General features: G+C 38.9%; 1 protein-coding gene across 3 annotated transcripts in view; it reads right to left on the bottom strand.

The window, feature by feature from the left end:
• LOC127643015 (MAP kinase-activated protein kinase 5) overlaps positions 1 to 22,159 on the bottom strand; it is a 226,065-nt gene extending 203,906 nt beyond the window's left edge. For all 3 annotated transcript variants that reach the window (XM_052125531.1, XM_052125532.1, XM_052125534.1), the window contains exons 1-2: positions 21,698 to 22,159; positions 20,277 to 20,350 (exon numbers count right to left, since the gene is read on the bottom strand). In XM_052125531.1, coding sequence (XP_051981491.1) covers positions 20,277 to 20,350; positions 21,698 to 21,733 — 110 coding nt within the window. In that variant the 5' untranslated portion in view covers positions 21,734 to 22,159. The remainder of the gene's footprint in view (positions 1 to 20,276; positions 20,351 to 21,697) is intronic.
• Between the last annotated feature and the right edge of the window lie 2,059 nt (positions 22,160 to 24,218).

A 24,218-nucleotide genomic window follows, 5' to 3' on the forward strand; every position in this document is an offset into this window, starting at 1 on the left:
ACCAAAGTGAGTTTGGGTCCTCAGCTATCCATGTGTTTATATAATCGCAAGTGGGTGCTAAGCTGATATGTATTGATGTCTGGGAGACCCAACCCTCCCATGTCTCCCGGGAGACATAATATATTCATTCGAATACGGGGTGTTTTCTTTGCCCATATGAATGAACTAAACAATCTATCCACCTCTTTCACCGTTTTCTGTGAGAAGAGTATTGGAATCATCTGAATTGGGTACAATAATATAGGTAACACATTCATTTTTAAAAGGGCAATACACCCCATCCAAGAAATAGGAAGCTTATTCCATCTTTCCAAATCAAGTTTGAAACGGCTGAGAAGAGCAGTACATTTTAAATCAAACATCTGATTGAACTTAGGAGATATATGCACCCCCCAGTATACAAAACATGATGGAGACCACTTAAATGGAAAGGGCATTTAGGATGTATGAATGCCTTCCAAACTACCCAATGGCATGGCCTCAGATTTACCAAAAACTTATAATTTATAACCAGAAAAAATGCTAAATTCTATAACAACATCAAGAGTACTTGTTGAAACCTCTGGCCTGGTTAAGAAAATAAGAATGTTATCAGCATAGAGTAATTGTATGTTGTTTATTTGCTACATTAAAACCATGTTTTTCAGGATTAGTCCTGATTGCTCTATAGAGGGCAGATCAATTGGTAATACATCATTTCAGACCATGCACCTGTTTTTTTGCATTTGAAGCACTGCGATCATTCAGTTCAAGCTAAACATTGGTGACTTAATCCTTTTATTTTTAAGGGTAGTGCTTTTATGTCTTATTGTGTCTCAGAATTTCTGGTATTTCTTACTATTTATGACCCTTCTCGACATCTTGATGAAAAAGATGAGAAGATGATGTTACCAAAACCTAGCTGTTGTAGCTTAAGGTGTTCCTTATCATCGAGATGAGTCTCTTGTAACATAGCGATATCCACTTTCTCTTTTTTTAAGATTGTGAGAATTTATTTCCTCTTCACATTTGTATGAATCCCTTTGACATTCCAGGAGCATATTTTAAAGAGTACCTACTGACATCTTTAACTATAACAGAAATAAATAAAAGGCACCTCAAAATATCCCTTATAAAACAACACATCCAAAATACTTCTAAAGTAAAAAAAAAAAAAAAAAAAAAAAAAGAGTAATAATACAAAAACAAAACATAGAACTATAATACAAAAAAAAAACATTTGTATACCGCTCTAGAGTACAGCATTACACGGAGTTGTATGTAAAAATTCTCTTGACATTGTCAAACCTCTTACATTTACGTATGACGGCTGCAGAAAAATCTTGAAAGATTTTCACCTTAGAATTTGATCATTAGTGCTTGATCGCCCGAATCCCTTGCGGCAGCGACAACACGCTCTTTATCCGAATAATTATGAAATCTCACTAGGACCGCACAGGGATATTGAGACTTGATTTAATAGGCCCAGTGGGAACACAATGTGCCCTTTCAATCTTCAATCGCCCTGTTTTCATCAAAATATTCAGAACATTCAGAACTCCATCTTCTCAAGAAGCCCGTAATGCGTAGATTTTTCCTTCTCCCTCTGTTTTCCAAGTAATACAAATGCTCTGCCAGCTCACAGGTGCGTTTCTCCAACGTCTTCAGTTTGCCCTCGGCTGTGGAAACAGCATCCTCTACAGCTGCAATGCAATGCTCAGCTTCGGCGATCCCCTTCTCATGGCTAACAAATCTTTCGCTAAGCTGTTGCAACATCTGAAAGAGTGTACTTAGCTTTTCATCAATTACTTTTGAAATATTGTCCATAATTTTGGTGATTGCTAAATGGAGAGCTGAATCAGAAGGATTGTTAGCATTTGGGCTAGTCCCGGCAATGACCTCATCTGGCCGAGTAGACTCAGATTTGCTCAAGGTTTTGGTGTTCCTTTGAGGCATACTGTTCGCCTTTCTCAGAAAATATGTGTCTATACTCATAGCCAATTAAACCTACAGCCGTATTTAAATTGACATTCGCTCCTTTTGAAAAAAAATAATAAAAATGAATACGCGGAGCCGTGGCGCCTGCAAAACACGACCGCCCTCAAAGCCGCCATCTTGAACCCCCTTCAATTTTTTTTTTAAAGAAACAGAACTGATTCCTTATCAAATTAGAAAGACATCTTATTTTTACTGGTAGTATAATCTGTATATAGAATTTCCAAAGCTGCTATGGCCAGATGTGCAGTCCACCAATAGCATTAAAGCGACAGCAGTAGGAACACCCATCAGCAACACAGATCGCTGAGTCTAGTGACACCAAGCGGCAATGTCATTTGAGGTGTGAACGAGGCTTTAGCCAGTCGTTGCGGCACCTTGCATTTTGGAAACCGCAGCGCTAGACTAATGTCTTTAGCCATTGCGTTTCCTAGTTTATTCAGCATCTCGTGCAGAAGTGCTGTTTTTTTTAGAAGTCATATCAAGTTAAAAAGAACTTCCCTTTAAAAACACTTCTCAAAGCAAATTTCTAAATTAAATTAGACTGTCTCACAAAGGCATGCCACTCACATGGGTGTCAGAATCGAAATCACAACATTTCAACAAACAACCATGCAGCTGTAACTCACACACAGTACACAAGTCAATGGATCCCTGCGACTTAAAACAACTGTGTAGCAATGAGGAGAGCTATAATTTCTGCTGAGAAGTATACTTAACCTTACATCTTGGCATTTTTTACACAAAACGCTGCATCCGCAAAGCAACCAGCATTGTGGATGACCCCACACACCCCTCACACAAACTCTTCACACTCCTGCCGTCTGGCAGGAGGTACCGGAGCATTCGGTCCCTCACGGCCAGACTGTGTAACAGCTTCTTCCCCCAAGCAATCAGACTCCTCAATACTCAGAGACTGGACTGACACACATACACACCTGTACACCATCCAACTTTTGCACATGTCCAGAGTTGCACTTTAATCCATTGTCATTTTATACGTGGCTGCTACCTCAATAACTGCTGTGTCCATAGAACACTATTTCATAGTATGTTATGTTTACATTTAGCATTTTAGAAAGTGTCATCTTTTTGCACTACTCGATTACAAATGTGTACTGGTTGGCGCTACACTGTCTCTTACTGTGCCTATTGTCCTGTTCCTTTTAGTAATTTATTGTACTGTCCCGTACTTTTTGCACACGTTTGCACATGCACTTTATGTAGAAATGTTATTTAGTCTGTGTAGTCTCATGTGGTTCTGTGTTTGTCCTATGTTGATTTATGTAGCACCATGGTCCTGGAGGAACGTTGTCTCAGTTCGCTGTGTACTGTACTAACTCTACATGGTTGAACGACAATAACAACCAATTGACTTGACGAACAAACACCGGTAATAATTCCACAAGTGATCTATGTTGTTTTTTCCCTTCTTTTTCTCTCTTGCTTGATGACTTGAGCAATACAACCGTTTCCATATTATCTGAAATAACATTTAATATGTGTTTCAATGTATTTCGCCCAAATCAACTTCCCATAGTGGAAAGGACCCTCAAGTTCCCCCTCCCCCCTATTTCGTGCTCACACACGGACACACACACATACTCAGGAGCAAACACAGCACACCCCTGCGACTCAATGGGTTTATAAACAGTTGTTCAGAAATGGAAAAGCTATATACAAGAATGTCGATACCCGGTGCTGATGAGAAGTATACTTTATAAAATGATACATAATGATTGACACTCCAGTTACTCTCTGTTCAAGCTATCAAGTCAAATAACGTATGGAATGTAAATTTAACATTTCGTGGTTATTTGTGGAAAAAAGTGGTTTCAATGTTTATATTGATCCATTTAAAATGGTGGCAGACTTGCGCAAAAAGGGACTTCTGTTGGGATAAATGACAGCTTATTTTAATAAAGTTACAGCAATTATTATATTGTTACCGATATTGTAAAACGAGTGCTTGCTGAAAATAAGCAACTTGTTCTTGGTTAAAAGTGTGTATATTATTTTATTGAAAAATCCAGTTGAAATTACATGTATCATCGTCAGCGATGACGGGCCCAAACACCATGGGTCCATTTCCACCCAGTGGCATCCTGAATACAATGCAAGGTGGACACATGCATTTGGCATTTGACATTATTCTAAACTCTTTTGAAGCAATTTGGATAAATATAAGAGGACTATATTAAAGTCTGTTGTAAGAGCCAATTTATCTCTAATGTGATCACACCCACCAGCAGAGCACGTCATTCATACACCAATGTGCTGATGAGATCAATGCAAATGGTAAATGCCCCAGACAGTGCCTTAAAAACAACAAGTTCTTTCATTTTTCTGCGCGTTTGAAAGACAGCACGATACACAAGTGAGAAAACTCCAGGATAGTGACCAAGAGTTAACATTTTCCTCAGAAGAAGTGCGGGACTCCGATGAACATTTGTATTTTGAAGAGAGACTTGATCCAGCCGAGGATACAATTTTGGACGTGTAAGTCATTTAGTATTAACTAGTTGACATGCTATTTTATATAAACATGTACATATTTTACTAGTGGGACTGTTTCCATACTTGCCAGACAGGATTCAGTGTATTGACATTTGAAATATGTCCTAATAAGCAAGTTTTAGTTACATGTAAAAGTTGTTTTGGCTAAAGCAGGTATTTAAATAGTATGATATGAATATGATATGTAATATGATATAAAAAAAATATGAATGTTTAGATTATATTTTAACTAGTGTTTATGCTGCCTCATTATCAACAACAAAGCTTGTGCTTGCAAATATGGGTTCATGTGTAAATGAGTAAAAGGCACTTTAAATATGCCCATATTAGAAAATCTGCATATTAAAATGATTTCTGAAGGATCATGTGACACTGAAGACTGCAGTAATGATGCTGAAGATTCAGCTTTGATCACAAATTGTATTTTACAATATATTCAAATAGAAAACTGTTCTTTTAAATTGTAAATAGTTCAAAATATCACTGTTTTTACTGTATATTGGATCAAATAAATGCAGCCCTGGTGAGCAGAAGAGACTTCTTTTAAACAGTAGAGTAGGTCTAAAATTAAGTAAAGTCTTTATGTAAAGAAAATATATAGTCAGATTATTTTTAACTTAAAACTTGATTTTGATCATTACGTCTCCTCACATTCATTCTCTGTCACATTCCTCAATGATAGGCCCAGGGGAGGGGTCTTTTGTCTCCACAGGTGTGAAATACATCCATATTCATGATAGTTCACGCCTCATTGCATATGACCTTTCTAACACTAAAAGTGTCTTACAAAAGTTCAATTAATATATTGTTTATTTTAATGACTTAAAAATTTAGTTTTTTTTCAAAAACCATGCATAAATGTTATTTTCTCAAAAATACAAACATGTACAAACCTGTTGCTCACATATTATTGTAGCCCAGTTTGTGCTGAATACAGTGTTATCAGACTTTAGCCATTCATGTGTTTTTAAGCAACTGAAAAAAGCACAAATGTCAAGGCATGTCAGAACTACTCCAGGGCTCCAAACACCCTCAGACCCCAGAGGGTTAAGCTTCATTTAACAAACAAAATATCTTTCAGCTGTATTTGATATAATGGCAAGTGATTTTCTACTACCAAATTATACATTTTGCATGATTACTCGAGGATAAGGAGTGATGGCTGCTGGAAATGAGGCCTGTCTAGATTTTATCAAACATTACTTTTCAAATTGTGATGTGCTGTTTTTTTTTAAATCAGTAATGTCCTGACTATACATTGTGATCAGTTGAATGCCACTTTGATGAATTAAAGTACTTTTAAATTTACATAGGTTATTCTCATTTTGGAGTGATTTTCTCTTTTGAATAAATAATTCAAATAATAATATTATTTTTTAATAATAAAATCAATTTAAGTATTTGAATGGTTCTTTAAATCATTGTTTCTCAACTGGTGGGTCGCAAACCTCAACTTTTAAAAAGTGGGAAGTTCTTTTTATTGTTGACATCAACAAAAAATATGATGTCACTTGATAAATGCATTTATACTTGAAAACCACGAACAAGCAAGATAAAAGAAAATGCTATCCAGGATACATTAAATACAGGTTATGTTTTTTTACTATGGTGGGTCACCACTTGATGTCCAGTGTAAAATCTGGGTCCGGAAGCAAAACCAGTTGAGAACCACTGCTTTAACCTCTTCCCAATCCTGTAAAATTAGCCTAAAACGCCTAATCAAGGCATACCCGAAGTAAATTAAAGCTGTTCTTGAACCGTTTGGAGTACATGCATGGTTTTGGTCACATTTGAAAGGGGGCACTCTGAAGTTTTTTCTCCAGCTGTCAGAATTACTGTAAGTGCTACTGATTTTGAGTAATAGAAGTTTGAACACAATGAAATAGAATTTTTTTTTTCCGCCTGAAATTTTTTTTGCATACAGATGCCTGCAGATGACTATAACTTGTAGCTATTAGCTTGAGAACACAATGGGATCACAGCATGAATCCTTACCTAGTCCAGGTTCAAATGTTATAACAATATCATAAAAAATGAATATTTTACACATGTTTTTCTAAGGGTACACCCAGGCGTTTTACAAAAGTGCCTTTTGGATACTCCAAAAGGTCACTTTGGAAACCTAGGACAAAAAGGCTGCAACTTTTGAACGCTTCAACGTACAGTCATAATTTTGGGCTCTAATGAAAGATGACACTTAGAGCTATCATATTCCATATCCAGATCCACTATTAGTTTTGCTGACACAGAGTAACTGATGCATAAACACATTAGAGTGCCTTTTCCTTCTTGAAACTAAATGTTGTGCATATAAAAGAGTCAAAACTAGTGCTATGGTGGACAATTTGTTTATATAAAAAATACACAACAAACTATTTACATTAATTTTTACATAAAGTATTTACAAACCATTATAAAATTGTACATGTTTCTAGCAACATGCCAGTCATTGTAGCAGTCACATTTGTGTACAAAGCACATAGGCACAACACAGGAGAGTACTTCACTGGTGTCTTTGCATGACACTGCCTGCACTTCAGACGACCAGCGGTGCAAGATTTGGTGATGTGCAACGGCCTGTGATGTGCTCTTCGTGGAGCAGGAGATACGGGGTCTGGCTGTGGAGTGAGACCCCAACTCTGCCATGCTCCTCAGCAAGGGTCTCTCTGAAAGCCCTCCTCTCTTGATGAGGTGCTGTCCTGCTGCTCCACTTTATGTGGCCGCTTGCTGAGTGGGGGAGAATAAATAAATGTAATTTACAAAGCTAGACACAACTTTTCCATCTTTTCTGTATTCTATATATATATATATATTAGTTTTTCTTTTCGAGTGTGTAAAAATGTATTATTGTATGTATATTTACTGTAAATACTGTATACTTTGCCAATGTACTATGGAACAAAGTGATGGGCCTACACCTCCCCCCATCAATTCAGCATTGTAACAAATAGATGGCCCTACACCTCCCCCACCTCCCCGCATTGTAACAAATAGACTCTCAAACATATATTCTTATTTTCAACTTATATTTATTGATTTATTTACTATATATATATATATATATATATATTTACAGTAAATATACAAAACATCTATATAGCATGTCAATAGATCTGAAACAAACAATGAAGTAAAAACACGCACAAACGGTTCAAACACTCACTGAGGAAACACACGACAAAGGGTAATTACAAAATGTGTATTCATTATTCAAACTAAAGCTTATTTATGCGGAATATACAGTAATATGTGTTATAAACACAAGAAAACACTTACTTGTCCAGAGCCATGTCTCATCTCTCCATCTGCCTCTGAATCATCTGTATTGTTTTCAGAAATTTCATCTCCAAACTCAGAATTTTGACAATGAATGCCTTCTTATATCGCATCCTGGGGTGAAAATCCTGTTTTTCGAGTCCGTTTCACCATATTTAAATCGCCAAATGTGTAAACAGTTCCAAAGCAGCTCTGCATGCATTTACGCTGGAGGCGCACAGCAGTGGGTAAACTCGAGGAAACTTTGCGCACAGGAATAACAGAGCCGTACTCTAATCGTTCCACTAAAGCCGCATATCACTGTTTTCAGAATTTCATTGGCTATACGATGCGTCAGTCATTTCCACTCTTCAATGTAATTGGTTTGATCAGTAAACAAAGGAAAGTGGGTATGCCCTTACACTCGACACAGATGGTGGTTGGGTATTGAAGGCTGTGGACAGGACATGGAAGCTCCTATTGGGTCAAATGAGGTGTCAATCGAAAGGTCAGAGTGCGTGCTTCCATTTTGATACCGGATATAGGAAATGTTTACATCTGAACTGAAGTTATTACCGGTAATATGTGAAAGATTAGGCACAGCTGCCAGGTGCTTTGAAATGATGCAACAAGAGTCTGTGGATATTTATTGATGTAATAATGTGATTTGGACTAAACATTTTACTTGATTTGATCATTTGGACATTTGACAATGAAACAACACCGTTTTTGTCGGGAAGTTATGGCTCAGTGTACAACTATGAGGCATCATAGGTGAGTTGCCTAAATTTTGTTATTGGTTGTTTATATGTTGGTGGTCTGACAAAGATATAGATTGTACCTGCTGTTGTGATTGTATCTTAAAATGGTTTATATCAATAGAAAATCAAGAAATGTAGCTTTCCAAAGATATGTGGCATGTGTACCAATGTAACACACAGCTGTTTTGTTTATCGCATACTTTTATTTTGTACATTTAAGGGCCCGTCCGCGGGCCTAGATTTCCATGGTGTTAAATGGTTTAAAAAAAAATTTTTATATAATTTTAAGTGTTTAAATTGGAAAATGACAATATTCTGAATGTATATTAGCTGGCTAACTTGAATGATTTTGAACTTTGTAAGTTGCTGAATTTGCAAACTGGTGTTAAATATGACTCTGACGTCTTGTGTTTAAAGTTCCTGAAACAGGATAATTGTTATGGTGGTCATGTTTTAAAAACACTTTAACAGTTATAAAGCCGGGACTTCCGGCTGAGCGATAGATGGAGTAAGACGCAACTCTCGGGGCTCCTGCAACAACCCTTAATACTATGTTATAGGCACTTTTTCGGGTAGTGCTTTTGGTGTAAGTCGTGTCCAACACTTTAATCTTCACTTTTTGATGTCCAAAATGCCAGCAAAATCCAAAAGTGGGAGCGTTTCGTCTGCTTCGCTGCATCGAAGATCTGTGATCCAAGATGGCGGCGCGGTAGCACGCAGCGGCCACTCCGGATCCACAATGGTGCTATTTTTGTTAAAAAAGCCCGACTTTTGCAACACATGGACATCGGAGCAACCAGTGTTCGTGTCTACCATCGCCAGACACTACTCAAATATAAGACTCATGCAAAAACCAAGCTGCATGATGACCTGCAGGAGGCGCTACGCGTACTCGGCTTGCTGCGGAGACCAGGCCTCCAGCCCTCGGCGTCGCCTGATGCCGGTGGCCGGGGAGAGGACGTCGTAGCGGTGTGCGAGAAAGCGAAGCGCGGAAAGAGGGCGGGGGTCCATGCTAGACTAAAAACAAACCCTAGCCGGCCGGCTCTCCCGTCTATCCTGCTCTCAAATGTTTGCTCCCTGGACAATAAACTGGACTATATCCGACTCCAGCAGGCTACGCAGCGTGAGTTTAGAGACTGCTGCATCTTTGTTTTCACGGAGACGTGGCTCAGCGACAGAGTTCCGGATGCCGCCATTCAGCTAGACGGGCTCGCCTCGCTTCGTGCCGACAGAAATACAGCTCTCTGCGGTAAGACTCGCGGTGGTGGCTTGTGTGTTTACATCAACACGGAATGGTGCAAGAACTCTATGCTAGTCTCTAGTTACTGTTCATCGCTGTTGGAGCTTGTGACTGTTAGATGCAGACCTTTTTATCTACCACGGAATTCACCACTGTTTGCATAACCGGAGTTTACATTCCCCAGCGCTAACGCTAAGGAAGCGCTCTGTGAACTGTATGGGGCTATGAGCGAACTGCAGAACGCTCACCCCAACAGACTGTTTATTGTCGCTGGAGATTTCAACCATGCAAATCTCAAGACAGTGCTCCCTAAATTCCATCAGTATGTGGACTTTGCAACGAGAGGGCGTAACGCGCTTGATCTTGTTTACACAAACATCCCAGGCGCGTACCGTGCGGAGCCCCGCCCCCACCTCGGCTACTCAGACCACATCTCTGTTATGTTAATTCCAGCATACAGACCGCTCGTCAGACGCACAAAACCGCTTCAGAAGCAGGTGAAAACCTGGCCAGCAGGAGCCATCTCTGCTCTTCAGGACTGTTTTGAGTGTACTGACTGGCACATGTTCAGGGAGGCTGCAACATATGGCAATTCTACCAACTTGGAGGAATACACAGCATCAGTGACCAGCTACATCAGCAAGTGCATTGATGATGTCACTTTCTCCAAGACAATCACCACACGCTCCAACCAGAAGCCGTGGATGACTGCGGAGGTGCGCACGCTGCTGAGGTCCCGAGACTCCGCCTTCAGAGCAGGCGATAAGGCAGCCCTAAGAACAGCTAGGGCCAAACTGTCACGGGCAATCAGAGAGGCAAAGCGCGCACACGCCCAGAGAATCCACAGTCACTTTCAGGACAGCGGTGACACGCGGCGCATGTGGCAGGGCATCCAGGCCATCACCAACTACAGGACAACATCAGTTGCCTGTGACAAAGATGCCTCCCTTCCAGATGCGCTGAACGACTTCTACGCTCGGTTTGAAGTGCAGAACGACGTGATGGCGAGGAAGTCCACCCCTCCTCCCAACGACCAGGTGCTCTGTCTTACCACGGCAGATGTGAGGAAAACTATACGTAGAGTCAACCCACGGAAGGCTGCTGGACCAGACAACATTCCTGGCAGAGTGCTCAGAGGATGTGCAGACCAGCTAGCAGATGTTCTTACCGACATCTTCAACATCTCTCTGAGCAGCGCCGTCGTTCCAACGTGCTTCAAGGCCACCACCATCATCCCCATGCCAAAGAAGTCTTCAGTGTCCTGCCTCAACGACTACCGTCCCGTCGCGACTTACACCCATCATCATGAAGTGCTTCGAGAGGCTCGTCATGAGGCAGATTAAGACCCAGCTGCCCCCCTCACTAGACCCACTGCAGTTTGCGTATCGTTCAACGGACGATGCCATCACCACAACCCTCCATCTGGCCCTCACCCACCTAGACAATAAGGACTCATACGTTCGAATGCTGTTCATAGATTTCAGCTCAGCATTCAACACAATCATTCCCCAGCACCTGATTGGAAAGCTGAACCTGCTGGGCCTGGAAACCTCCCTCTGCAACTGGATCCTGGACTTCCTGACTGGGAGACCTCAGTCAGTCCGGATCGGGAACAGCATCTCCACCACCACCACACTGAACACTGGGGCCCCCCAGGGCTGTGTGCTCAGTCCACTGCTGTTCACTCTGCTGACTCACGACTGTGCAGCAATGCACAGCTCGAATCACATCATCAAGTTCACCGATGACACGACCGTGGTGGGTCTCAACAGCATGAACAACGAGTCAGCATACAGAGAGGAGGTGCAGCGGCTGACGAACTGGTGTAGAGCCAACAACCTGTCCCTGAATGTCGACAAAACAAAAGAGATGGTTGTTGACTTTAGGAGAGCACAAGGTGAACACACTCCGCTGAACATCGACGGCTCCTCTGTGGAGATCGTCAAGAGCACCAAATTTCTTGGTGTTCACCTGGCGGAGAACCTCACCTGGTCCCTCAACACCAGCTCTATCACCAAGAAAGCCCAGCAGCGTCTCTACTTTCTTCGAAGGCTGAGGAAAGCACATCTCCCAACCCCCATCCTCACTACATTCTATAGAGGGACTATTGAGAGCATCCTGAGCAGCTGCATCACTGCCTGGTTTGGGACTTGCACCGTTTCGGACCGCAAAGCCCTGCAGAGGATAGTGAGGACAGCTGAGAAGATCATTGGGGTCTCTCTTCCCTCCATCAAAGACATTTACAAAAAACACTGTATCCATAAAGCAACCAGCATTGTGGACGACCCCACACACCCCTCACACAAACTCTTTACCCTCCTCCCGTCTGGCGAGAGGTACCGAGCATTCGGGCCCTCACGGCCAGACTGTGTAACAGCTTCTTCCCCAAGCCATCAGACTTCTCAATACTCAGAGACTGGTTTGACACACATGTGTCCTGAGTTGCACTTTAATAACTGTCACTTTATAACTGTCTGCTACCTCAATAACTGCTATGTGCATAGAACATTATCTCATAGTATGTTATGTTTACATTTTTAGAAACTGTCATCTTTTTGCACTACTGAGTACTGGTCGGCGCTGCACTGTCTATTGTCCTGTTCATTGTCAGTAATTTGTTGTACTGTCCTGTACTTTTTGCACATGTTTGCACGTGCACTTTATATAGGTATATATAGGTAGTTTATATAGGTATTTTATTCCGTTGTGTAGTCTCATGTGGTCCTATGTTGGTCCTTTGTTGTTTTTATGTAGCACCATGGTCCTGGAGGAACGTTGTCTCGTTTTGCTGTGTACTGTACTTACTGTATATGGTTGAAACGACAATAAAAACCACTTGACTTGACATCGGCCTGATCCACACGCTGCATCCTCGTCTCGCAGTGATCCCTCCTCCCCCGGCGGGGGAGTTGATATGCCTGCTGTCCCTCCCGATTTCAAGGAGGACCTCCTCTCTTCACTCCGACACGAAATGGCGGCTATTTTCAAAACTGAGCTCCAGAAGGCCCTTGGCGAAAACTTGTCTTCTATCAAGGAAGAGTTACAGACTGTAATGTCGGAATTGACAGACAGTATTACGAATATCCGGTCAGATGTGAACACCTTGAAGAATACTGTGGGGGAAATGGAAACATCACTCTCCACCTGCTGTGATGACATCGCTACGCTACAGGCTAAAGTGGAGCACCTATCTGCCGAGTTGGGGAGAGTGGAAAACAAATGCGAGGATCTCGAGGAAAGGTTGCGGCGCAATAATCTAAGGATCGTGGGTGTCCCTGAAGACTTCCACTCCAGCAGCGGTTTCCACTTTGCTTAAAGAGGCCTTGAAGCTGGACAAAGAGCCCCTTCTGGACCACGCTCATCACAGCCGAAGCCCAAACCCGGCGAGCGCCCCCGCCCCATAATCCCCCGACTACATTATCATGCGGACTGTGTGGACATCCTGCGGCGGGCCAGAGCCCAAAAACGGGTGAAGGTTGGTGACATGGTTGTCTCTATCTTTCCCTATCACACCGCGAAGACAGCCCGTGCTCGTGCCGCCTTCAATGACATCAGCCGCCAGCTTGGTGAGATACCGGGAATACGGTTTGGTCTGCTTTATCCGGCACGCCCCCACGTTACACATGACGGCACCGAGAGGGAGTTTAAATCCCCGGATGATGCCAGAGCCTTCATTAGGACACTGATTAAGTAAGGAAACTGATGACATAACAGGCTGATTATCCGTCTACATAATTGAATTGGACGACTATTAACTCTACAACACAAGATGTTGCAGTGAATATGTTTGCGTGCATTTCTCTTTATCATTGTTTAGTTTGCAGGAGCCCGACCTTGGTTGACTTTGCTATTGGGTCAACAGCTGTTAGCTTTTCTGTTAGGGATTTGCTCTTTCTCCCTTTTTGTTTCCTTTCCGCTTTTCCTTCTCTCAGAGGCGTTGCTTCGTTTTCATTTTCTTCCTACCTTAAGCAATTAATAAATGGCCATTAATACTGGACACTCTGGCTCACATGTGAACTTTGTGAGCTGGAACATTAAAGGTATGGGGAGCCCTATAAAAAGATCTAGGGTATTTGCTCATCTGAAACGGCTTAATGCGGACATAGTGTTTCTACAAGAAACTCATATGTCCGCACCACAGACCAGGTAAGGCTTAAATGTCCATGGATTTCTGAGGTGTTTCACTCTAATTTCAACTCTAAGGCCAGAGGGGTGGCCGTTTTAATTGGTAAGTCAATTCACTTTGCATCATAAAAAATAACAGTATTATTAGTTTATATTTACACCCCAAAATTTGATGACCCACACTTCATGAATAAGCTCTTTGAGTGCCTCCCTTCATTACATAATACTCCCCTTATATTTGGAGGAGACATGAATTGCGTTGTTGACCCTAGGTTGGACCGCTCTACTTCCAAGACCATGACACCCTCACTACTGTCAAGCACGCTTTCTGATTTCATGGCCAAGAATGGTTGCATTGATAATTGGAGATTCTATAACTAAAATATAAAGGAATATTCTTTCTTTTCGCAGATGCATAAGTCCTTCTCTAGAATTGATTATTTTTTCATTGACGCCAAACTCATTTCCAAAGTGTCGATGGTTAAATATCATCCGATTGTGATTTCTGATCATGCTCCGCTTTCTTTGGATATTCAGCTTTCCCCCCAACTTCGATATTCAACAACGTGGAGGTTTAATACTTTGCTTTTGACAGACAGCGGGTTTAATACATTTATTGCAGCTTCAATTGATGACTTTATTGAAATAAATCAGAATGAGGTTCAACCTATTTCTTGTTCTCTGCTGTGGGAATCACTAAAAGCGTACTTACGGGGCCAAATAATTTCCTACTCCGCACATTTAAACAAAACGCGTACAGCCAAACTTCAAGAGCTATCGACTAAAATTGACGAAATAGACAATTGGTCATTGGCCCCTCTTCTGCCTAACTAAAAGAGCGTGTTGACTTACAGACTGAATTTGACCTCATTACAACTGCTGATGCAGAGCGCCTTCTATATTCACGCTCCACATATTATGAACATGGCGATAAGGCGAGTCGACTCTTGGCCCACCAACTGCGTCGCCAGGCAACCTCGCACATGATCCCTCAAATAAAAGATTCATCTGGCATACTCCATACAGACCCTAATACCATTACCTCAATGTTTTGCTCATTCTATTCCTCTCTGTATACGGCTGAATTTCCATCTGGGACTTCTGAAATGAGTGCTTTTTTAAGCAGTCTCAATTTCCCTACCATTAAACTGGATGTTGCTAAAGATCTTGATTCACCATTAACCTTAGAGGAAATCAACCTAGACATAAATAGCATGCAAAACAATAAAGCTCCTGGCCCTGATGGATTCCCAGTAGAAATTTTTAAAAGATTTAAATCCAAACTGTCCCCTTTATTGCATTCTGTATATAAGGAATCTCTGCAGGATGGCTCTCTTCCTCCTACTTTATGACAAGCTTCTATAAATCTGCTTTTAAAGACAGACAAAGATCCAAATCTCTGTAGCTCTTATAGAGCCCTCTCCTTGATAAATGTGGATGCTAAGATTCTTGCTAAGGCTTTGGCTAGTCGCTTGGAAAGAATTCTTCCTATCAAAGTTTCAGAAGAACAAACTGGATTTATAAAGGGGTGTCAACTATTTTACAACGTCCGCACCCTTTTAAATATTATCTACTCCAAACCCTCCTCTACAACCCCTGAAGTAGTGATCTCAGTCGATGCTGAAAAAGTGTTCGACAGGGTTGAATGGGACTACCTGCTTACTGTATTACATAAATTTGGATTGGGTGATACATTTATTGCTTTCTGTACACATCCCCGCAAGCTAGTATCTCCACCAATGGTATACAATCAACTTATTTTACTTGATCCCGTGGCACTCGACAGGGTTGTCCATTATCTCCTTTTTGCATTCGCTATAGAGCCCTTGTCAACCTATCTGAGGTCCTCCCCCTCTTTCACTGGGATATCACGCTTTGGAATGGAATTTAAACTCTCTCTTTATGCAGATTATTTATTACTGTATGTTTCCTGCCTAAGTCATTCTTTACCAAGAATTCTCTCTTTTCTCCAGAGATTTGGTTCATTTTCAGGTTATAAAGTTAACAGTTCTAAGAGTGAGTGGTATCCGGTTAATACTTTAGCATTACAACTAAATCAATCTGATATCCCCTTCAGACTGAGCCCCTCTGGCTTTAAGTATTTAGGAATCAATATAACCAGATCTCTAACCTCACTTTTCTCTGCTAACTTCTCCCCGTTAATGGCAAAAATTTAAATCGTCCTTCACCTCTATCGCTTATAGGAAGAATTAACACGGTAAAAATGAATATTTTGCCTAAGTTCCTCTTTTTATTCCAATGTCTCCCTCTATTGATCGGGAGATTTCTAGCTTTTTATGGTGTGGTAAGGCACCCAGAATAAGTAAGCCAATGCTTCAGAGATCTAAACTCAATGCTGGCCTTTCTCTCCCAAATTTCCAGCTGTATTACTGGGAATCACACATTCATAAAATCTTATTTTGGTCAAGACACTTCATGGTGTACGTTAGAGGTACATTCATGTAGCTCGTCCTCTTCAATGGCTCTGCTTACCTCATCTATTCCCACCAACTTCTCCAGATAACCCAGTGGTTAGTTCAACTCTAAAAATCTGGTACCAGTTCAGGAAGAATTTTAAATTTGTTTCTGCATCTGCCTTAGCTCCGTTACTGAAAAATCACTCGTTCCAACCTGCACTATCTGACCTTACATTTGCTGTCTGGCATGACAAAGGTCTCAAAACCTTCAAAGATCTCTATAGGGATGGAGTTTTTCGTAGCTTTGCAGCCCTATCGAGTGAATTTCAGCTTCCACCGTCCCATCTTCGCTATTTTCAAGTTAGACACTGCGCAAAATCATTGTTTTCTACTTTTCCCTCCTCACCCCCAAATCAACTATGGGATGATTTTCTCTCTTCTGACCCTCTTCAGAAATCTCTTATTTCAAGAATTTATAATAAACATTTATCTTACGATAGCTCACCTATCACTAAAGTTAAGGTTGCTTGGGAGGGCGAATTGGGGTTGACCCTACACGAAGCCTGGTGGGACGTTGCGCTTAACAAGATCTTGTCGAATCGGACATATGGCCTAGGAGAAGTTAAAGAGGTTGCTTTTTTTAGAAAATTAGAATAGCGGAAACATTTTTGCATAACATAAACATATTGCATAAAATGCAATAAAACAAAGATATACATTTTGTAGGTCTTAGTGCAAGGAATTGGAGGAAAATAATTTTGAGATTATTTAACTCGTTTGCGGAGTTATTGGTGAAAACGTATATGTCATTGTTATAAAGTCACCTTGTGGTCGATTTTCATAAAACTTGGTACACAGCATCATTCTGACACGGTCTACAAATATCTCAAGTTTCGTAATGGTCGGCCATTCAGATTTGATGTTATTAGCTGCTGAAATTTGAAAGGCTGCTGGCAGCCATGTGTTTTTATATGTCTGATTGATATTGTAGGATATGTTAGCATTTGGCCCCTACCAGATGCATATACATTTTCAACTTCATTGATCATACGGTTGAGGAGTTATGAGCATTTGTTTGTTGTAGCACCCCCTATAGGCGAAATATTTCACTACTTATGTACATCCTCAGAATGTCCTGTTGTCGGCTTATATCTTCGCCACGCTTCAACAAATAAACATTTCTTTGATAACTTTTTGTCAGGAGGGTTCATAGTAGACACACCCCAATATTTGTGTGAATCGGACATAAGGCCTAGGAGGAGTTTGAAAAAGTAGGTTTTTCGAATTATGCAAATTAACGCAAAAATGTTCATGATGGAAATGAGATCGGAGATATTCCTCTTGAGCCAAGAAATCCAATTATGTTAGACACTTGTGTGTTCGACAAACAGTTTAGGAGTTATGGGCCAATAAGTAAACATGATCACTATAGCACCACCTTGAAGCAGATTGGGCCAAAACTTTGATAAACTGTAGTACTCTGGGGGGCTAACTTCCCTCATAGTTTCAGCTCTCCATGACATACTGTTTGATCTGCATGATCAGTTTTAGGGCAGAATAATAATAATACAAATCATAAAAAAAATTACAACAGGGTTTCAGCCTTTCGGGCTTAAACCCCTAATAATAATATTTTTGGATAATTTTGTTAAAGAGCCCATATTATGCTAATTTACATACTGTAAATCTTTTTCCCCTGCTCTTCATACTCTGGCTCACACCCTGCCTCTTTAAAGATACCCTTCCCGAAAAGCCTAGTCTGCTCTGACTGGCCAAGTCTGTTGCGATTGGTGAGCGCGTGTTGGAAATATAAGTGTGTCCCCTAACCATAACTGAGTTTCAGGCTTCATGAGCAGCTGGGAACACTATTGTAACTATGGTAACGGTGGTGTCAGTTTTTACCAGCCCGAGTACCGATAATGAATGAAATAATGAAAATTTGGAAGAACAAGCTGATCGACCTGAACCACCGTACACAGTGGTAAGTCAAAGTGAAAACAATTTCAACACAATAACATTAGCTAGCAGGTTAGCAGAGGCCTACAGCAGTGCACTGGGTGTACACCATAGCTTCAACACAAAACTCCACATTTTAACTCTCGGTAGCAGATAAATCCACAAATAATCAAGCCTACATACAGGTTGTGATTCTAAGCGCCAGATTGTCCCAACAAAGTAGGAACTGTACCATCTTTCAGGAGTAATTGTCTAGAAAATCCAGCATTGGTTGTGGTTGTACTGCTGAGGAATAGTGCTAAAAATAAATTTTAACCACAGATACTTCAATTTGTCAGACTTTGGAAGTCCAAACAAAGAGGTTTTGCTTTTGCAATGAAGAAAGCAGTGTCTTCTCAACATAACAACAATAACCCAACTCATCCTGGCCTGTGCTATAATTACGTTTGTTTGAGGGCAGGCCAAAGCAGCCCTTAAGTGGGCATTATGCAAATGTATTCTATAATGATGTAGGTACTTTATGGAAGAAACGGTTGGACTAAAATCCAGCCGTTTCTTGTATTTCTTGAGTAGCATTTTCTGTGGAAGAGAATAACTCCCTTTTTGCGTGGACTTTGTGCTTTGCAGACCTTTAACATGCACAAAGAGCTATATTATCACACTAAAGGAAAGGTAAAATCCCAAAAAGCATAATCGGGACTCTTTCATTACAATTTAAAGTGTTTATTTAAATAAGAAGTTACCAGGGAAGTAGAGATGATAAAATAATTTAGAATTATGCTAAGCCTTTATAAAGTCTAATGCCTGATGGAAAAGTATCAACCTTAGTTGAACTATTTCTGGGCTTAAAAGATTGAAGAACTAAATCAGCATGGAACATTGTATCTCAAAAGGAATACAATGTGGCACCAAATGTATTACTTAAAGCCCGATGTGCCCCTGTACCAAAAACCTTTGCCCACCCCTGCTCTTTACGTCCTCTATTGTGCGGGATATGATATGCCAACTAACAGTCTTTATCTGTTTTTTTGTTTTTTTTTGTTTTGCATTCTTTTGAATAGTGTTTTATGCACAACAATAACTAATTTAAAAAGATTTAAACAATTTAACTAATGTTAACGGAACGTTCCGGGTTCAATATAAACCTTATTACAGATAATATTTTGTGGCGTTATAATGGATTAAAACTTAAACTACACTAAAACTTAACAAAAAAAATATTTTTCAAAAAATACAAATGAAATAAAAACGATGCACTATTTAAACACAAAATTAAATAAAAATAAAAACTAGTGAAATTTTCAAAACTATAATAACCCTAACTGTAATAATAGTAAATGTGGAATTATGACAAAAATGGTTTGGTTTCATATTAAATGATCAAATGGGTAGTATCTATGAGGCGGTGATTAGATCTACTAGACTGAAAGCAATGTTTTATAGTTAAAAGTACTTAAATATTGATCTTTTTCACAACAAAAGCATTTTCTTTTTCACTTTAGAAGACATTCATTTTATCACTGGAGTGGTATGGATGACATTTATTCTGACTGTCTGTGTTTCTTGGAGCTTTAAAAAGGTCTGATCATGATCTACTTGCATTTTAAAGACCTACTGAGCTGAGCTATATTTTTATATTTTTCTTCAAATGTGTTCTGCTGAAGAGAGAATGTCATACACATCTGGGATGGCATGACAGTGAGTAAATGATGAAAGAATTTTTGGGTGAACTATCCCTTAAAGTAGTTTATGTTTATAATCATACATTAGTTCATTGCAGTTATGTAAAAATAAATAAATAAATAACTTCAAACATGTGGATGACCGTATACATCAGCCACTACCAAAGAAGGTTTTTGACTCTTGAACACATATTATATAGCCAAATGATATTGCCATTTGTTCATTGATTATAAAGCCAGAGGAGAATGGGCATATTAGTCTGGTTCCTCTCAAGGGTTTAGAGTTTTTAACTAAATATCTCATGATGTTAGAACTGCAATAGCCCCCTCACATTGTCACACCCCATACCTCACAGGACCACTTATACCAGCTCCGAGCTTCTGTGTCCAGTTGATGTTATACTCTTCCAAGATTGAAGTCTCCTATAAGATGAAGATACAAAAATTTTGGGAACACTTTGTTTGATCCAACCCACTAACATTATTTAAACATTATGTACAATTTTATTATTTAAAAATGAAAATACAACTTATTTATAAAAACTAAATAAATAACAGTGCAAACTCACTTCACTGTACAACTAAAAACTTTGTTAGGAGTAAGAACCAGTTTACTTGGTAAAAACACATTCAACTAATTTAATTTAAAAAAAAAAAAGAAAAGAAAAATTAAACAGTAAAAAACAGTTTAAATATTTTAACTATGGTATGAGAAAATAGTTTTTAAATAGCACTTTTAAAATCCTAATCCGTTGACATTAATAATCTAGCATTTTTTTTTAATGGCACTGTCTTCAATCTTGTTACAATACAGACTACTCTGTAGTTCATTAAAGTGTAAATAAACCTTTACATACATCCACATTTCACCAGCCCCAAAACATCACTTTAGATTAGTGATAGTGTTAATATCAGGTGAACTTTTTCTTTTACCTCACAGGTGTATTATAAAAGATGCCTTTTAAGAAACATTATGACATACACATGAGTTGTGTTGTGAATCATTAAAAGTGGACTTTCTACTATCATGCCACACGGATATGTTCCATAGTCCAACAGTCAGAAAATTCCTGCTACCAGTCTTCTTCTGACATTGTTGTGCTAAAAAGCACCGTTGACCACACAATTTTAATTAATTAATTTAATTATTTTAATTTTTTAAAATTAACAAATCATTAACATGACAACATTAATAGTTTTAGGAGTATATAAATGCACATCAATCAAACAAAAGTTTTCTAATATTAACATTGTCAACATTAACAATTTGTTTTGCTAAAAGCATTGAATGTGCCAAGATTTTTCCAGCCTTGCAAACTTCATACTTCAATATTTTTTCTTAAAATATTAAAAGGTATGCTATAACAGTAATTTATCTTAAACCATATAAATCTTTGACAATTCTATGTTTCACAGTACATAAGTAAATAGGCCTATAATTGGAAATGTAACACTTTATCCGATTAAACAACTTTACAGATTATTATTTTAAATTCCAAATGACACAACAATGGGTGCACCACATGGTATAGCAATACTATTCTTGCTTAAAAGCTATTTAGGATAAGCAGTGGTTATCTGAAAACAATGCGTAAAACAGACAACACAGTTTTAATATTTTAGTAGCAGGCTAACAGAAATAAATATGCACATACTGTTGTAGGTATTATTAGTAGTAGTTATTGAGAAGAACATACATCATATCTTGTTCATCACTGACATGCTGGTTTTGTTCATATTGTTTGGTCATATACTGTAAGTTGACGTTACCTTAATGAACCTGTCCACGTTAGTGTCCTCGGACATGTTTACTGTGACACTTTTACAGTGCACTGCTCCAACAAGCTCGTGCAGGTGCGGTTTTACCCAAGCCTTCGAGGTTGTGTGGAATGAAGTCTCTTTAAAATACCGGCTCACATACAATTTTCATGTTGGCTGATGCACTTTTAAACCACTAATTGTCAGCGCCGTTTTTTGTCCCAACTGGATGGTAACGCCAGTTAAATTTCAGAAACAGTCATCCTGCTCAGTATGACGTCCATGATACTGGGTCAGCTAGTTTAAAAGCTTTTGGTATTATGAATAAAATTATATAGGACAGCAGGTCATAAAGATGCTAGCTGGCTACCAACGCAAGTTCACCGTGTGTTTGGCCAACATCTTAAACGAAAATATGGTTAATTCCTGGACTGCATAAAAAGGGGAAGCTAGCTATGAAACTAGCTTTCAGAATTTTTAACTGAGACAGTTCTTCTTTAGTATATGCCACATCGTGCAGCCAGCACTTCAGGCGCATTCTGCCACCTAACGTATAGGAGACGACGCAAATCATCGTTTTTTTCCACCACTCTGCACATTCTCCCTCGAACATTTGAACATAGCATGCATGTAAACAGCAAGTTTTCACTATGTATGATATTATGTCTGCATCTCTATATGTTATATATGTTTAACATATATTAACAGTTAATATGTAACTGTTATTTTAACATACAGTATATTATATACAGTATATTATGAATATGACTGCATAAAAAAAATCATATTTTTTTTTTATTTTTTATTTAGCTTATTTGTTAAATTATATTATATATGTTATATATTATATATTATAAATTATATATGTTTAACATATATTAACAGTTAATATGTAACTGTTATTTTAACATACAGTATATTATATACAATATTTTATGAATATGACTGCATAAAAAAAATCATATTTTTTTATTTTTATTTAGTTATATTTATTTTTTTTATTCCCTCCGTATAGAAAAGCTTCTGTTACCAAATAAATAGAATATGTGTGTTATACCTTAAACTTTACATCTGGGCCATTAGAGAACATTTTACTCTGTCTGCTGATTTGGAGTGTGGTGCAACTAATGTCATCGGTGGGATAAAATTGACAATGTGTGGAGTGGACTGATACAGTGGTTCCCGACCTGGGGTCAGAGGTGGGTAGAATAGCCAAAAACTGTTCTCAAGTAAAAGTAATAAATATTTACTTGAGTAAGAGTAAAAAGTATTCAATTAAAAGAGTAACTTTTATAAGTAGTTAAGTATAACTTGTATTACAGAATTATAATTTTTATTATTAATGGGAATTCGGTCATCATTCCCCATGATTTTGTTCTAAACCCGTATGACTGCTTTTCTTCCATACAACACAATAAGGAGATTTTAGACAGCATGTTAGCCTGAGTCACCATTTATATTCAGTGAATGTATTTATTTTATTTTTTTTCCATATTTTGAAAATGAATTGTGACCCAGACTGTCAGTCCATAACATTCTGTCTAACATCTTTTGTGTTCCACGGAATACAGAAGGTCACACTGGTTTGATGACAGAGTGATGACAGAATACTAAAAAGAGTTTAAAATGTTAAAAAAAAAAAAAAAAAAAAAGTTAGCACTTTGAAGGGACAGTTCACCCAAAAATGAAAAATCATTTACTCACCCTCATGCATCCCAGATATGTTTTAGCTCTGTAGGTCAGAAGTGAATGGGTGCCAAAATTTCGATGCTCCAAAAAGCACATTAAGGCAGCATAAAAGTAATCCATATTACTCCAGTAGTTAAATTAATGTGAAATGATAGGTGTGGGTGAGAAACAGTGGAATACTGAAGGACTTTTTGTTGCTAGCAGTGGGCGATATGCAGAGAAAAATGTGAATCACCAAAAACTCAAGAAGAAGAATGTGAATGTGATCTGTTTCTCATCCACACCATGAATTTGTCTATAAGAAGAGATGTTTGGAAACCTTTCTAGTAATTATTATTATGAAAACATGAATAATGTGCTGCACATGGAACCTCATGCTTTGAGGCAGTCAAGGATACATAAAATGTGATAAGACAGCATGTCAACGTCTTTGTGTTATTTAAGCAAAATCTCGACACATAAACTATATTAAAGCAGCTTCCAATGTTCGTGCTTCTTATATGTGTTGATATCAGACACACTGAAGAAGATATCACATCCGGCACATTTACAATAAATTTGATTGATTAAATATGATTGATGTGCACATGCACTGCTTTTTGTCCTTTTTGAAGTGTCTGTTTTCATTATCAGATCTGTTAAAGTTGCGGTTTCTGTTCAAACTGACTCAAGATTTTCTGGAAAGCCAGATTTTCAGCCGAATCATAGATGGCTGGGATAAACCGACCAAACCGACAAAGAAATGTATAAAATAAATAAATGTGGAAATAAATGAATGTGGAAATAACAATAAAAAACAATAATGCATAAATAAGGAAATACATATATAAATACTCATTTATGG

Source organism: Xyrauchen texanus, chromosome 4 (assembly GCF_025860055.1).
Source record: "Xyrauchen texanus isolate HMW12.3.18 chromosome 4, RBS_HiC_50CHRs, whole genome shotgun sequence".
NCBI lineage: Eukaryota > Metazoa > Chordata > Actinopteri > Cypriniformes > Catostomidae > Xyrauchen > Xyrauchen texanus.